This window comes from Lactuca serriola, chromosome 5 (genome assembly GCF_051521515.1).
Source record: "Lactuca serriola cultivar US96UC23 chromosome 5, Lser_US96UC23_V15, whole genome shotgun sequence".
Lineage (NCBI taxonomy): Eukaryota > Viridiplantae > Streptophyta > Magnoliopsida > Asterales > Asteraceae > Lactuca > Lactuca serriola.
In genome coordinates, this window is record NC_136412.1 from 343582524 (window position 1) to 343598209 (window position 15686).

The 15686-nt window shown below is 33.4% G+C and overlaps 1 protein-coding gene across 1 annotated transcript; it reads right to left on the reverse strand.

The window, feature by feature from the left end:
* Positions 1-12681: 12681 nt before the first annotated feature.
* LOC145051070 (transcription factor IBH1-like) lies at positions 12682-13221 on the reverse strand. The gene has a single exon (XM_078999217.1). It carries the CDS (start codon positions 13219-13221, stop codon positions 12682-12684), a length of 540 nt encoding a protein of 179 aa, XP_078855343.1.
* Between the last annotated feature and the right edge of the window lie 2465 nt (positions 13222-15686).

Here is a 15686-nt window from a genome sequence, read left to right on the forward strand (position 1 = left end):
CAACTTCGATTCTAAAAATGCTATTAGAGCATTGCGATTAATGTAACTATGTAAGATTATATACTATGTTATCATTTTTTTTTCTAAAAATAATCGACTTATCATAGTATTAATGAATTTTGCTTATATATATAAAAAATTATGTTTAAGGGCCCAACTTTATTTTCCGAACAGGGCCCTTAAAATCAACGGGATGCCCTTGCATTTAGTTCCTATACATTTATAATTTATAGAAAATGTCCCTATGAGTTTTTTCACAAAAGCAATCCCTATGATTAATATTTTTGTATGTTGGAAGGTTTGGCCATTATGTAGATAAAAAATTATAAAAACTAGCCCTATTATTTACAGAAAAGGTCATTGTGTATTTTTACAGAAACGATTCATATGTTTAAAAAACACTACAACATTCGGACCTTATAGCGACAAAGAATTCGGACCCTATCCAGACAACATGTTGTCGGTATAGGCTTTGCCGACGACATGTTGTCGGCAAAGAGTCGTCGGCATAAACATGTCGGCATAGGTACATTATGTCGTCGACATAGCTCCACCTATTGCGACGACTCGTTGTCGGTACAACTTTTGTCAACCATATTTTCGGAAAAAAAGAATAAAGTTTTATTAATAACCTGTGGCGACGACTTGTCGTCGGGACACCTATAGTGATGACTTGTCGTCGCAAAAGGTCTAAGCTATTGTAATGACTTGTCGTCGGTATAGGTTTTCCACAGTTGTCGATTACGGATTTTGTACGTTACCATTCCTGCATTTTTAACAAATCCAAAAAACATTGCAACATATATTAATTGAAATACATTAACTAGGTACCATTGTTCAAATTCAAAACATCAAATTCAAGTTTAATATTACAATAAGTAGCTAACTAACATTGTTCAAAATACTAAAAAACATCAACCATCATTGTCATAATCATCTTCTCCTTCTTCTTCTCCTCCTCCTTCTTCTTCTTCTCCTTCTTCTTCCATCCTTTTAGCAAATTGTTGATAGGTACTTGCTTGTGTGTTATAGTTGAATAGAAAGTTAGGAAATGTTGGTGGTTGGAAGTTCGGGATACATGCCACCAATGATGCATTATATTGTTCCAAATATTCTTGCTTTTTTTGTGCATCAAATTGGGATTGAGATTGAGGTTGAGATTGGGACGATTTGGAACTGGAAGTCGGTTCATTTGGAATTAAACTGAAGTTGGTGGTTGGTCTCCTACCCACCCTGCGAGCATGTCTACATCTCGTCCCAAGAGCACATTCTAAACATTCTTCCTCATTTACTTGTCTGCCTTCCCCAACCTCGTTTTGCATTTTCTCATATTTCTCTTGAATTTTCTCCTAAAATAAAGAAATCAATTAACATACATTAATTTAAACAAACAACTAAACTTAAACATTAAAATAATAATAATATTCCTTAAACAAGAAACTATAATTAATGATAATATATTTAAATAACACATTCATTTCGTTTATCACTTACCCAATCTTCTTCTGCTTGACTTGTACACCAACCGAACCTTCTTTGTAGCGCATTTGTCTCCAACCCTCAATATTCCGCGGCTAAATTCCCAATTTATCCTATAATAAGTGAAAAAACAATAAATATATTTGTACAAATGTTAATAGCAATTTTAAATAATACTAATGTATTTTATTACCTCTAAATAACGTCATTGAGCATAGGATCTACATCCGTGAGCACTTGTGTACGGAAGTTTCGACCTAGTAATTTTATTTTTGACCGATGTACGTCTATATTCATCGGTCAAAAACAACAAATCAATCATATCGTTCCAAGCTTCGACGGTCCAATCAGGTGGTGGATATCTTCTTGCCCTTCCACATTATGATATTCACCAACTCTATCAAAATATTTTTTTTATCTGATACTTGCGTTCTCGATAAGCTCTTTGCATATTTGCTTGGATACCCACTCGAAGGGGTTCCCACAAGTTTGTGCCCCGAAACCTATTAATATCAAAATAAGTCTGCAAAAGGAAAAACATATTTGATTAGTAAAAAATATTTAATAAGTGTAAAATTAAATACATATAAAATATATTGTATACTTACCTCTAGCTCGGGATATAAATCATCTTTGTACTTGGTAGGAACACGACGCCAAGTATGATAATGCAACGGTACCTGTGATCCCACCAGATTTGAGATCAGTCTGACAAACATTTGCCCGTTGTCCCCTATAAATCGATACGCCCGCCCAGAGATATCAATACTCAAATCCAAAGGCCTACACTTGTTTTTTTTCATACTCATCATACAAATTTAAGTTTCTCCCTTTGCCACGCACATTCACATTCACATTCTTCGCTTGTGCTATATTTACATATACAATTGGAAATCTAGAAATTTAAAGCTTTAATATATCTAATACTTAAAAATTTCATATAACTTACAAGATTGGCAACCCAATGGTACACCGCGTGCGACCCCGTGTGGAGATCTATCCTCACCGTCTCCTCCGTGTCCCCTCGCGACTTCTGCCATCTGTTTAACAACTATTATAAACATTCAGAAAATATAATAAAGCTACAAATAAGCAACATTTCAAAATTTAACAAATATTATAAGCAATCAGGATATATAATAACAATAACATACCGTCAATCAGATTCATCACTAGAACAATATACATGTACAACATCATCATCACTGTCATAGTTTTCATTATTTATTTCTTCATCTGAAGAGTACGTATCATCATCGTCATTGTCATCGTTAATGAAATTGTCATCATTTATAGTAGGAGCAACATTCCTCCTAGCAACCACACTTGATTCACCAACTTCACCTAAAATCGTCTGCGTAGGCAAGGTGCCTAAGTCGACAACCAAGGAAAAATCAGTTGATTGAGTGTTGTTCACGACATCTATCTCATTCACAATACTGATACTTGGATGATTCCAAAGTTTTCGATGATGAACCTCTTCCACAACTCTCTAGTTATTGTTTTGAGTGGGATCTTAGAGATAAACTACTTGTTCAGCTTGTGTGGCTAAGATGTATTGTTGATCATCATACCACGTTTTACCGACATACCATTCATGACTGGTATCGATAAGAATCATATTATTTATAGTCTTTAAACATCCATTACATAATGACGCATGGAACCATTTACCATGAAAGAGTACAACTGATTTATCATATAAATAATGCAACTCTATGATCTCCTCTAATTGACCATAGAATGGTGTACTATCTTCTCCGAATGTAACAACACCACTATTTTGAGTAGTGTGTCGGAGATCACGGCTATTCACGACAAATCGGATACCATTTACTATGCACGCAGTGTAAGAATATGCACGCAACGGACCATATGCCAACGCCTTTAATTCGTCAGTACAGTCTGAAGGCATATCTTTTTGGAGACAACAAATCTGTAAGGAAATATAAGATTGTATGTTTAAGTAATAAATTAGTTTTATATTATAAATATATAACATATTTACCTTTTCTTTGAACCAAGAAGTAAATTCCGTTTTGTATTCACTTTCAAGCAATTCTGATTTGAATTCACTGAATATGGGACAAAACAATTAGAATAGTTAAAACACTATCGAAAAGGTATTTAATAGATCAGAAACTTACGATTTGTAGCTTCTCGTCTCATCTTCATAGCAATTGCTTAGTACAAACCAATGCAATGATTTTTTGGCCTCTTTACAAAGTTCAACGATTTTCTTTGCCGACATTATTCGACATTGTGATGAGAACATTGCCTTTTTGGATGGCCGGGATCATCATTTTTATCAGCACGGTTGAATTTAGTTTGCATACCCTCAAGATACATAGAGCAGAATGTCGAAGCTTCGTCTGCAACATAACGCTCTGCTATTGAACCTTCTGGTTTGGCTTTGTTTCTGACATAATTTTTAGGTTTTTTCATATATCTTTCAAAAGGATACATCCATCTTTAGGAGTTATTGGACAAAGGTTTCATTAGACCTAGTTCATCACCCTGGGGAGCTCCAGTGTTATTCGTGAAGAAGAAAGATAGAAGTATGAGAATGTACATCGATTACAGAGAGCTGAACAAGGCAACAATAAAGAATAGATATCTGTTGCCGAGGATTGATGACTTGTTCGATCAACTACAAGGTTCAAGTTATTTTTCAAAGATCGACCTGGGGTCAGGATATCATCAGCTGAAAGTAAGAGAGCAAGATATAGAGAAGACTGCATTCAGAACACGATATGGACACTACGAGTTTTTGGTTATGTCGTTTGGACTAACCAATGCTCCAACAATATTCACGGATTTAATGAACAGACACTTGCGAGAAGTGGTGGAAGTTTTGAAGAAGGAGAAGTTGTATGCTAAGTTCTCCAAATGTGATTTTTGGATTCGAGAAGTCCAATTCTTGGGTCATGTGGTCAAACAAGAAGGGATAATGGTTGATCCAGCAAATATTGAAGCTGTGATGAAGTGGGAACAACCAAAAAGTCCCACAGAGTTCCGAAGCTTTTTGGGATTAGCTGGATATTACCGAAGGTTTATCCAAGGCTTTTCTTCGATCGCTACTCCATTAACAGCTTTGACTCACAAAGGAGTTGCTTATGCTTGAAGTGATAAGCATATAGAAGCATTCGAGTTGCTAAAGAAGAGCCTATGTGAGGCACCGATTTTATCTCTACCCGATGGAGTTGAAGACTTCGCTGTTTATAGCAATACGTCTGGGGTTGGATTGGGCTGTGCTTTGACCCAGAGATAAGGTGATCGCGTATGCATCTCGACCTGAATGAGCATGAAAGGAACTACCCCACTCATGATTTGGAGTTGACAGTGGTAGTTTTCGCTCTAAAGATATGGAGGCATTACCTCTATGGCACGAAGTGCAAACTTTTCACTGATCATAAGAGTCTCCAATATCTCTTTAGTCAGAAAGAATTGAATATGAGGCAGCGACGCTGGCTAGAGTTACTTAAGGACTATGACTGTGAGATACTTTACCATCCTGATAAAGCAAACGTTGTCGCTGATGCTCTCAGTCGGAAAGTCAATCTTGAGAGAAAAAGGCCAAGAGCGTTGAGAATATAAGTTGTCTCGACCATTGTGGAAAGTATAAAGAAAGCTCAAGAGGAAGCTTCTGAAAAGAATGACTGGAAGGAGGAACGTTTGGGCAAAATGTTGGTGTTTGATACAAATGGTCATGGACTGAAGGTATTCCAAGATCGAATTTGGGTGCCTAAGTCAGGAGGAATAAAAGATCTTTTGATGGAAGAAGCTCACAAAACCATCTACTCAATTCATCCCGATAGCACTAAAATGTATAGGGATCTAAAACCCTATTACTGGGGGCCGACGATGAAGCTTGATATTGCAAAGTACTTGACAGAGTGTGTGACATGTGTGCGGTTCAAGGCACAACATCAGAAAGCATACAGGAGTTTAGAACCTTTACCTGTGCCTATGGGTAAATAGGAAGACATTGCTATGGATTTTGTCACTAAACTGCCTAGAACAAAGAACGGTCACGACATGATTTGGGTGGTCGTTAATCGCTTCACTAATAGTGCGTATTTCATAACATCCAATGAGAAATGGTCTATGGATAAAATTGTGAATTCTTATGTGAAGGAAATTATGAGGCTTCACGGTGTTCTACTAACGATTGTGTCAGATCGTGACAGCCGTTTCACCTCACGATTTTGGAGAAGTCTACAAGAGGAATTGGGTACCAAGTTGTGTTTGAGTACAACTTACCATCCACAGACTGATGGGCAGAGCGAACGAACGATACAAACGCTTGAAGATATGCTGAGAGCATGTACCCTGGAATTCCATGGTAAATGGGATGAACATTTACCTTTGGTAGAATTCACCTACAATAATAGTTTCCACTCGAGCATAAAGATGGAACCTTATCAAGCTTTGTACAGACAGAAGTGTCGTATGCCGTCTTGTTGGCTTGAGGCTGGAGAAAATCAGTTTATGGGACCCGAGATGGTCCATCAAACCGCTGAAAAGTTGAAAATAATCAGAGAAATAATGTTAGCCGCTCAGGATCGTCAAAAGAGCTATGCTGACAAGAAGTGAAGACCGATGACTTTTGAAGTTAGAGATTCGGTTTTGCTTAAAGTCTCGTCGTGGAAGGGACTTATAAGATTTGGTAAAAGGGGAAAGTCGAGTCCAAGGTTTATCAGATCGTTTAAAGTTCTCCAGAGGATTAGGAACCAAGCTTACAAGCTTGAACTACCAGAAGAACTGAATGTGATTCATAACATTTTTCATGTGTGTTATTTGAGGAAGTTCACAAGAGAAGTTCCCGACATAATTCCAATTTCTGAATTAAGATTGGATGAGAACAAGAGGTTGATTGAAGATCCTGAGGCAATCATTGACTGAAAGACTAAGAACTTACGACGCAAGATGGTTGAATTAGTGCTTGTCCGTTGGAAACATACGAATGGGCCAAATCTCACATGGGAAACGGAGAGTGACATGTTGAGTCGCTATCCGCATTTGTTTGTTGATGTGTGATTTCGGGGACGGAATCATCCTAAAGGGGAGAGAATTGTAACACCCGCTTTTCCAGGCTAGGCATTATTGTTGATTTAATAGTCTAGGTTAACATTTGTAGCTCTTTTTGAAATAATAAAGATGAATTATTTGAGTATTATGTGAATTATGTGCTTATTTAATTGTTTATAAAGATATAATTAAATTAAGGATAAAATAAGCGTCAAAATTTAAGTGGGAGATAAACCTGATATTTTTACATAAAGTTTTAGTGGCCGAAACAAGGATTCCGGAGATATAACGAACTCCGAAATCCGAGTTATAACAAATAAGTTATGATCTATCGAAGTTTCGCGACAGAACCGACACGATGCTGAATGACGTAAAATATGAATTTACGATAGAGCGATATTTAGCCTTAATGATCTAAACGAGAGTCGTATGAGAGCTCACGAGGTGAGCATTAGTGGCTCACGATTATGAGGAAATTATGATTTTTCGAAGTTTCGACTTTATGACCGAGAGCGTGCATAAAAAGAATGCCCAAATCTGACTTCGTATGAGGAAATTATGATTTTTCGAAGTTTCGACTTAGCAGTATGCAGCCCGAATACTCAATTTGAGATCGAGCGGTTTCTAGCCAATATAATCTAAACGAGAATCGAAGATCTCATCAATGGTAGCGCAACGGTAAAAAGACAGACGAAAACGGATGTCGGATGCAGAAGTTACGAATTTATAACGGAGTTTTTCTGTCCCGGCCTACTAAAAATAATATAATAAAAATAAATTTAAAATTAGCCAACGGAGTCTAAACGAGAGTTGTAGAGCATAATCTCACCTACATGTGGATATAAAGAACGTCGAAAACTGGGCTCGTATGCAAAAGATATGAATTTCTGAAGTTCGGGGCGTGAACCCTAAGGCTGTGTGAGAGCTCACGAGGTGAGCATTAGTGGCTCACGAGGTGAGCAGATGGTGGACGTCTTCCAGGGTAAGTGGCCATGACGAACGCAATGACATATCGAGCTCACGAGGTGAGCATATGTGGCTCACGAGGTGAGCCTAGCATTTTTGCCCTATAAATAGAATTCAAGGGGCAGTCGAGTTTGGTTGCTCATATCTTACTCTCCCACTCCTGATACTCTCTCTAAGCCCTATTTTATACCCCTGAAGCCCCAGTATCATTCCGAAACCCGAAGCAAGTCCCGAAGCCCGAATATCCTGAGAAGAAAAGAGTTTCCGAGCCGAAGCTCTGCCCACGAGAAGCCCGTTTTTTTGTGAAGATGTCGTACTGAAGAATACTACTTGTACAAGCCGTAGTGCTGTCCGATCATCTTCTGATCAAGTGAGTGCATAGTCCCTTTCATATACATGATTTAATACAAGTATCGATTGAATGTATTAGGTATATGTTTGGTGTGAGTGTATATTCCTTTTCTTTTAACACATAGATATAAAGTATCTCCTAGTGAATACGTGCTATGTGTATATAGATATATATTATCTGTTACTTGGAATGAATTTGTATATTTGGAATGAGTATTAAATGAATATCTTATCAGTTTTTAAGTTGCATATGTATGCATATGTATATTGTCATCTACAAAATGTTGGGTAGAACTTGGGTAGATAGTTGTTGTGTGATAAACTGATGAGAGGCCTTGATGTTGTTAATCTAGCCATCTAGCGGAGTATGAATGATGACCACAGACTCTTTCTAGACTGTCCAGTGGAACGCTGACAGGTTCATAACCTGTAGGTGTTGTGAACGATGTGTTCATCGGTGTACTCTATCCCCCTCATGGTTGCCTTTAGGACATCTATTGTTGAGGAAACCCCTTACAGTAATGTCTGTCCCGATGGAAAATCCTAGATTAGGTCCCTTGAGATAGATGTTGTTTCAGGGACGTAAAGTGAGGATAACGCGAATGGGTAATTGGGTTATTGTTGGTTGGTGAAATTAAATATAATTATTTATTGTGGGTTGAAAACCCTATATGCTCACCAGGCTCCCAAGCCTGACCCACTCAGTTTTATTTGTATTACAGGAAGTGGCGCGAGGGAATAAGATGGATGAATCATCATGTTATTTTGTTTATAAGCATGTAGTTGTATATAACTGTTGTATGGCTTGTAATTTGTCGTTTATGCTTTTTGGTCTGTATCGGAACATGACATCCCGAGTTTTGATAAATATTATTTTATCATATTTTGATTTTGGGAACAAATTCCGCAACTCTTTTAAATCAATGGATTTACTCTAAAATTATTTTAAAAGCATAAATTAAAATGGTCTTTTATGGCCATGATTTTGGGGATGTCACAACATCCGTCGAAGTCTTGGAGTCAAAGGAAAGTACCGCAACACTTTTTGTGGTACTCGCTTCCCCTCTATGGTTGTGTCCACCCATCTACTCTCGTTACAAATCGGGCAAAATTGCATGGAATCATTCTCCTTACAAAACAAAGCACAATCATATTTGCAAGCATGGATGGACTCGTATCCTAACCCTATCTTTCTCAACTTTTTCTTAGCTTCATAATATGAAGTTGGAATCTTGTTTTTCGGGAAAGCAACTCTACAAGTTGGTCAAGTGAACTATGTGTCCATTTATTAATCACTTTAATATGCAACAACTTCGCCAAAAAGTTTAAAGAAGACATATCACAATCAGGGTATAACTCGGTATTGAGCTCCTCAAACAAAGCATCAAATTCTGGGTACATTCCTCGTCCTTCATCTTCTATATTTTCTTCATTTGTATTTTGTCCCGCCATAACATCATCAATTACATCAAACATCTCATTAGTTGTTGGAATTTTTATTGGAGTCGAATTGTAGCCCAAATCCGAAACAGGACACTTCTCACCGTGATAAATTCATATAATATACGATTTTAGAAACCCATGGTCATGTATGTGGGCATAAACCGTACTCAACAACTGTTGATACATATTCACACACTTTACGCACAGACAACGCACTTTGTCTTCAGAGTCAACATGTTTCCTAGCAATCTCCATAAAGTTTTTTATACCTTCCAAGAATTTTGGGGACGTTCGATTTTCACGAATTCAACTCTTATCGATCGTCATTACTGTTTCATTATTAAAAATTACATTGTATACATAGTTAAATTGTATTTTGGCTATATGTGAATGTGTATTGCATGACTTTTTGTTTAAGAAAAAAAACGAATATAATGGATAGAGTATTCACAAGTATATAAAGAAATATATACCCTAGAAGTAGAAATCTAACGAAATTGATAGAGTATTCATTTCGGTAGGCTTCTAAACCCATAATGAGTCAATTTAATTTTATAGCAATGTACCTTTATTAGTTTGTTTAAAGTATATATACATCTTATTTTTTTTCAATTACAACATTGTACTTTTAATATTATTTTGTTTTTTTTTTGTTTTGTTATAGCACCGTACTTTTAATAGCAACGTAGTTTTATTATTTTGTTTTATTTTATAACTATCAAATAGAAATGAAAATAAAATACTTTAATAAACAAGCCAAAAAAAGTATGTCGCTATTAAAAACCTTTGTAGTTTAAATATTTTTTACTTAGTAAACTTTATTCTCAATAAATGTACTTTTATTTGTTTAAATATTTTTATATGTTATTTTATGTTGCTATTTGTAACGTTTGTTCTTAATGACAAACATTTTAACTTAAAAATTAAACACTTTATCACTTCATTCACTCAAGCTAATAAACTAAGCGAATAGCACAACATACATATTTTACATTTTATACATAAAATTTCAAATCAACCTACACAAAGATCACAATCTTACATATTTCACAATCATACAAAATTTCGATTTCATATAAACCTAAACAAGTAAATTAACATTGTATACATATAATTTCAATTTCATATCTACCTAAACAAATTTGAATTTCATATAATACTTTAACCACAATTTCAATTTTATATAACATTAACCAAGTAAGTTAACACTTTATACATACAATTCGTATAAACCTAAACAACAAACAATATACATATACCAAACAAACAACACAATATCAAACAAACAACACAATTCTATAATCAAAGGAGGATCAATTTCAATTTCATGAAAACTTATATATATATATATATATATATATATATATATATATATAATTTCAATTTCAAAAAAAATTAGAAAAATAAAAAACTAACCTGTGTTTCGTTTTCTTGCTGTGATGGACGGACTAGGCTAGTTAAAGTCGATGGTAATCCTCCGTTGGTGGCCACAGGAAATAAATAAAATCAGAAAAAAAATGAACAAGGTTGAAAAACCCACCAGTGAACAACTCCGGTGGTGGCTGGAACGGGGTCGCCAATGAACAACTCGTCGGTGGGAAGCTTGAGATAGGAAAACGGGCGATGGTGCTTTACCACCGGTGAACTACTCTATACAACAAAAAACCCCCAAATTTGTGGTAAAAATCATTATCAAACAACAATAAAAAAAACGAAATAGGAGTAGAAAAAACCTTACCTGGGGTTAATTGCCGGTGATGGGAGTTGAAATGTGATTTTCGTCAGAGGAGTGAAGTAACTACGTCGTTGTGTGCAAATGAAGGAAGTCTGCGTCTTTTTTAGGGTAACTCCCTATGCCGACGACATGTCGTCGGTATAGGGTCCGTTATAAATGATGATGTTTCGTCTTTTGCTGAAACAAAAAAAATATATATATAAAAATTAAAAAACCTGTGCCGACGACTAGTCGTCGGGATAGCCGTACATAAAACTACATTGTTCTGTTTTTTTTGGCACATGGAATAAAAATAAATGAAAAATAGATTTTTTGATACCTATCCCGACGACGTGTTGTCGGTACAGATTTTCAGAATACCGCGAACATTTTCGTCATTCCTGCCATACTTGTAGCGACGACATGTCGTCGGCACATATATCGTGGTCAAAGGAAATTGGTCAAATGTTGCAAAATATATGGCGACGACAAGTCGTCGGGATAGGGAGACCTGTAGCGATGACGTTCGTCGCCGGCTTAGGTGTCGTCGGCATAGCTCAGTATCCTTGAAGTAAAATTACAAAAATTGTCCGTAAAGTTTTGCCACAAAAAGTTTCAACACTTTGTCACTTTCGGTCCCTCCTCAACTTTCTATCACATTAGTTTGTGGAGTTGGCACTTTTGGTCCTTTGGCATTGATATTCTTTAGTACTAGCCATAAAGGTTTCAAGGGTTTGCCACTTTTGATCGCTGACACTTACCAAATGTGACGCATCAAGTTCTTACCACATTACTTTATGGAATTGGCGTTTTTAATCCACACATTTGCTATTTTACTATACAACCTTACTTTCTGAAAAAAAAAATATATATATACACACAAAATAGAAAAAAATAAAAAATAAAAAATAAAATAAAGAAACACCGAAATATATAAACATGAAAAAAAAAAAATCAAACCGTCATAAAGATCATCATCAAAATAAAAACTAAACAACCAATTCACATTTTTTTTGTCTGGTCTAACTACAAAAAAATTTATATTTTGATAGATTTATTGTAGTACAAAAATTGTCCATATATATTGGACCCCTTTTACATAAAAAAAATGAAACGGTAAAGCTCACTCATACCATACACTCTATGACAATGACAACGTAAGAAAGCCAAGATCCACTTAACAATAGCGTGACAACTTCAATCCAAAATTATTATCAATATATTTTAGCAGCATATTATTATGGTTGTGAAAATCTATTTCGCTTATGAAAATCTATTTCATTTACTTTTGTCCCACTTATATACACCTTTTTGATGTATAATCCCTTAATCGTAAAAAAAAATAAAAAAAAAATAAAACTACAACCCTACGTAGGAACACAAAACCAAAAAAGCCCCCCCAAAAAAAACCGACCCCAGGCGAAACCGGATTTGTTTTCCTAGTTACCATAGATATTCAAACACACTTAAATAGTATATACAAAATTAATTACAAAAGTAAAACCATGTGCATCACTCATATATGTTACAAATTCAACCTTTTACATGAAAAAGTAGACTTACTTTTAAACAATCCTCATATATCTTCTTCATCAAAGTGTAAGCATCCTAATACACTGATTCAGTTATATATATATATATATATATATATATATATATATATATATATATATATATATATATATATTTGCGCATATTCAAGTGGCAGTGTACAGATCCACAAGGGTTTGCATGACGTCTACCTGTGCAGCAAGACATTTTATGTAATCAGCAGTTTCATCCACCAAACACCATGAATCCATGCTTCCAGCACCAGGAACCAATTTTCTGAGCTTCGATTCCTGACCTGAATACTTAAATGGATTAAAATAGACCTCGTCTCTTTCAGGGTTAGGGTTTCTTCTCTTTATAGACACCTTTGCATGGTGACGATGATGAAGATTAGTCATGATTCTATGCTCAGCCCGCTTTCTATTACTTCGCAATAACTCCTGGTTTCGTGGTCGGTTTTTGATCTTGGATAAAACGGCACGGCTCCATGCTCTTCTTGATCCAACGACAGACGCCATAGCTTTATACGCTGCGATTTTGACACGACCAGATTTGCGACGCATCTGGTTATCATGAGCAGATCCTTTTTGGTTCTTTAGGTTGTTTAGAGCTCGAACAAATCGACGCGCAAACTGGCTCTTGAGATAGGTAGGGTTTATAGATGTGGGTTGTTGAGATGATGACATGATGGGGATGAATAATGGATCTTGAAATAGGGTTTCTGAAAAAGAGTAAATTTGGGGATGACAGATCGTGTTTCTGACACAAAGGGGTCCTCAAAAAAACTGAACTCCGAGTCTTCGTCAAAGAGAGGGAGAGATGTGCTTGAGACGAGCAAACGTGTGAAGAGATAAAAAGAGACTTGAAAATGGGATGTGAAAAAGAGAATACATCGGAATATATATATATATATATATATATATATATATATATATATATATATATATATATATATATATATATATATATATATATATATATATATATATATATATAGGTTCATGTGAGACGGTCTAATTTTGTGAGACCGTGAAACGCATTTTTTTATTTTTTTATTTATTTTTTATTTATTTTAGTTAATTCAAGTTCCGAAAATAATATTAAAAATTTTTTTTTTGGATTTTTTTATTTACTTTGCATTTTATAATTATTTTTATAATATGTATAGTGTAATAATAATCTATAAGAATATTTCACGTATTTTTCAAAAACAACGAGATTTTTTTTATTTATTTTTTATTTTTTTAGTTATTTCAAGTGCTGAAAATAATATTTAAAAAAAGAATTTTTAGATTTTTTCATTTATTTTGCATTTTAAAATTATTTTTTAGAATATGTACAGTGCAATATTCTATTAGAATACTTCACGTATTTTTCAAAAAAAAAATGGGATTTTTTTTAGTTAATTCAAGTTCCAAAAGTAATATTTAAAAAAATAATTTTTGGATTTTTCCATTTATTTTACATTTTAAAATTATTTTTAGATTTGGTCTCACGGTCTCACAAAATTAGAATGGTCTCAAATGAACCTGAACATATATATATATATATATATATATATATATATATATATATATATATATATATATATATATATATATATATATATAAGTTCAATAGAGAACCATAATTATTGGTTCTTCAAGGAATCAAATCTTTTTTTAAATTTCTAGAGCTTATTTTTTATCGAAAAAAATCTCTAAAAATATCTAAATTCATATATTAATATTGTGAATGTGAAAAATATTTTTCGGATTCACATTGTGAATTTTCAAAAATTCACATTGTGGATTTGACGTTAAAAAAATCGAATATGATATCATTGGAAAAAAGATAAAAAAAATTATGAATTTCTATATTTTTAGTTTTTTTTTTTTATAAAAAATAAGTTCTAAAAGTTGAAAAAAAGATTGGTTCCTTAGTTAATTATGGTTCTCTATTGAACCTCACCATATATATATATATATATATATATATATATATATATATATATATACATATATATATATATATATATATATATAAAGAGAGAGAGAGAGAGAGAGAGTTAGGTTCAAATGTTTTCACTATCTATTGTGTGCCCGTATGATTGATTCTGGACCAATCATTTTAGTTATTTTAAGAAAGTAATTAATGCATATTAAATGTTGAAGATGTAATTAATACCTATTATATCTTCAACATGTAATATGCATTAATTACTTTCTTAAAATAACTAAAATGATTGGTCCAGAATCAATCATACGGGCACACAATAGATAGTGAAAACAAAATAACCTAACCATATATATATATATATATATATATATATATATATATATATATATATATATATATATAGTTAAGTTATTTTGTTTCTAGTAACTATTGTGTGCCAGAATGCACAGATCTGGACCATCGGATGGAATATAATAAAAGATCATGATCTGAGGGTTTATGATAGTAGAATAGAATAAAATGTATTATATAATCACACAAATTTGAGTATAAAGGCATTTTAGTCAATTAACCTATATTAAAAAAGGAAATTTTCGGATTTTTAGGGATAATTAATTCTTTTATTTTTAAAAATCTGAATATTTTAAATTAATTTAAAGTTAAAAATCCGATTTTATTATGTCAGAATGATAGAATGTTAACCATAAACCAGTAAATATATTTTTCGATTTTATTCTATCAGAATGACAGAATGTCAACCATAAACTTGTAAATATATTCTGAAAGAATATACAAAATCGATTCTTGAACTAATAATATACCAAATAATTGCATTGTATGATTATGATTCATTGAATAATAACAAATATTCTGAAAGAATAACAAGTATAATTCTTAAAAAATAACAACATTATTAAACAATGAGTGTGATCATTCTTTAACTAGGTTACAACCCGTGGAAACCACGAGAAAAAATTTATAAAAGTTTATTAAACTAATAAGATTTATTTTTTTATTTTGTATTGGTTATTTAAAATTAATATATATTTATTTATTTAAATATCTGATATACGTTATATATGTGAAGATATTTAATATAATTATGATTTATAAAATATAATATAAATTTCAATAAATTGTGAAAAAATACAATCAATCGTGTAAATAACATTGATATACAAAAAGCTAAATATAAATGTAATATAATAAAAAT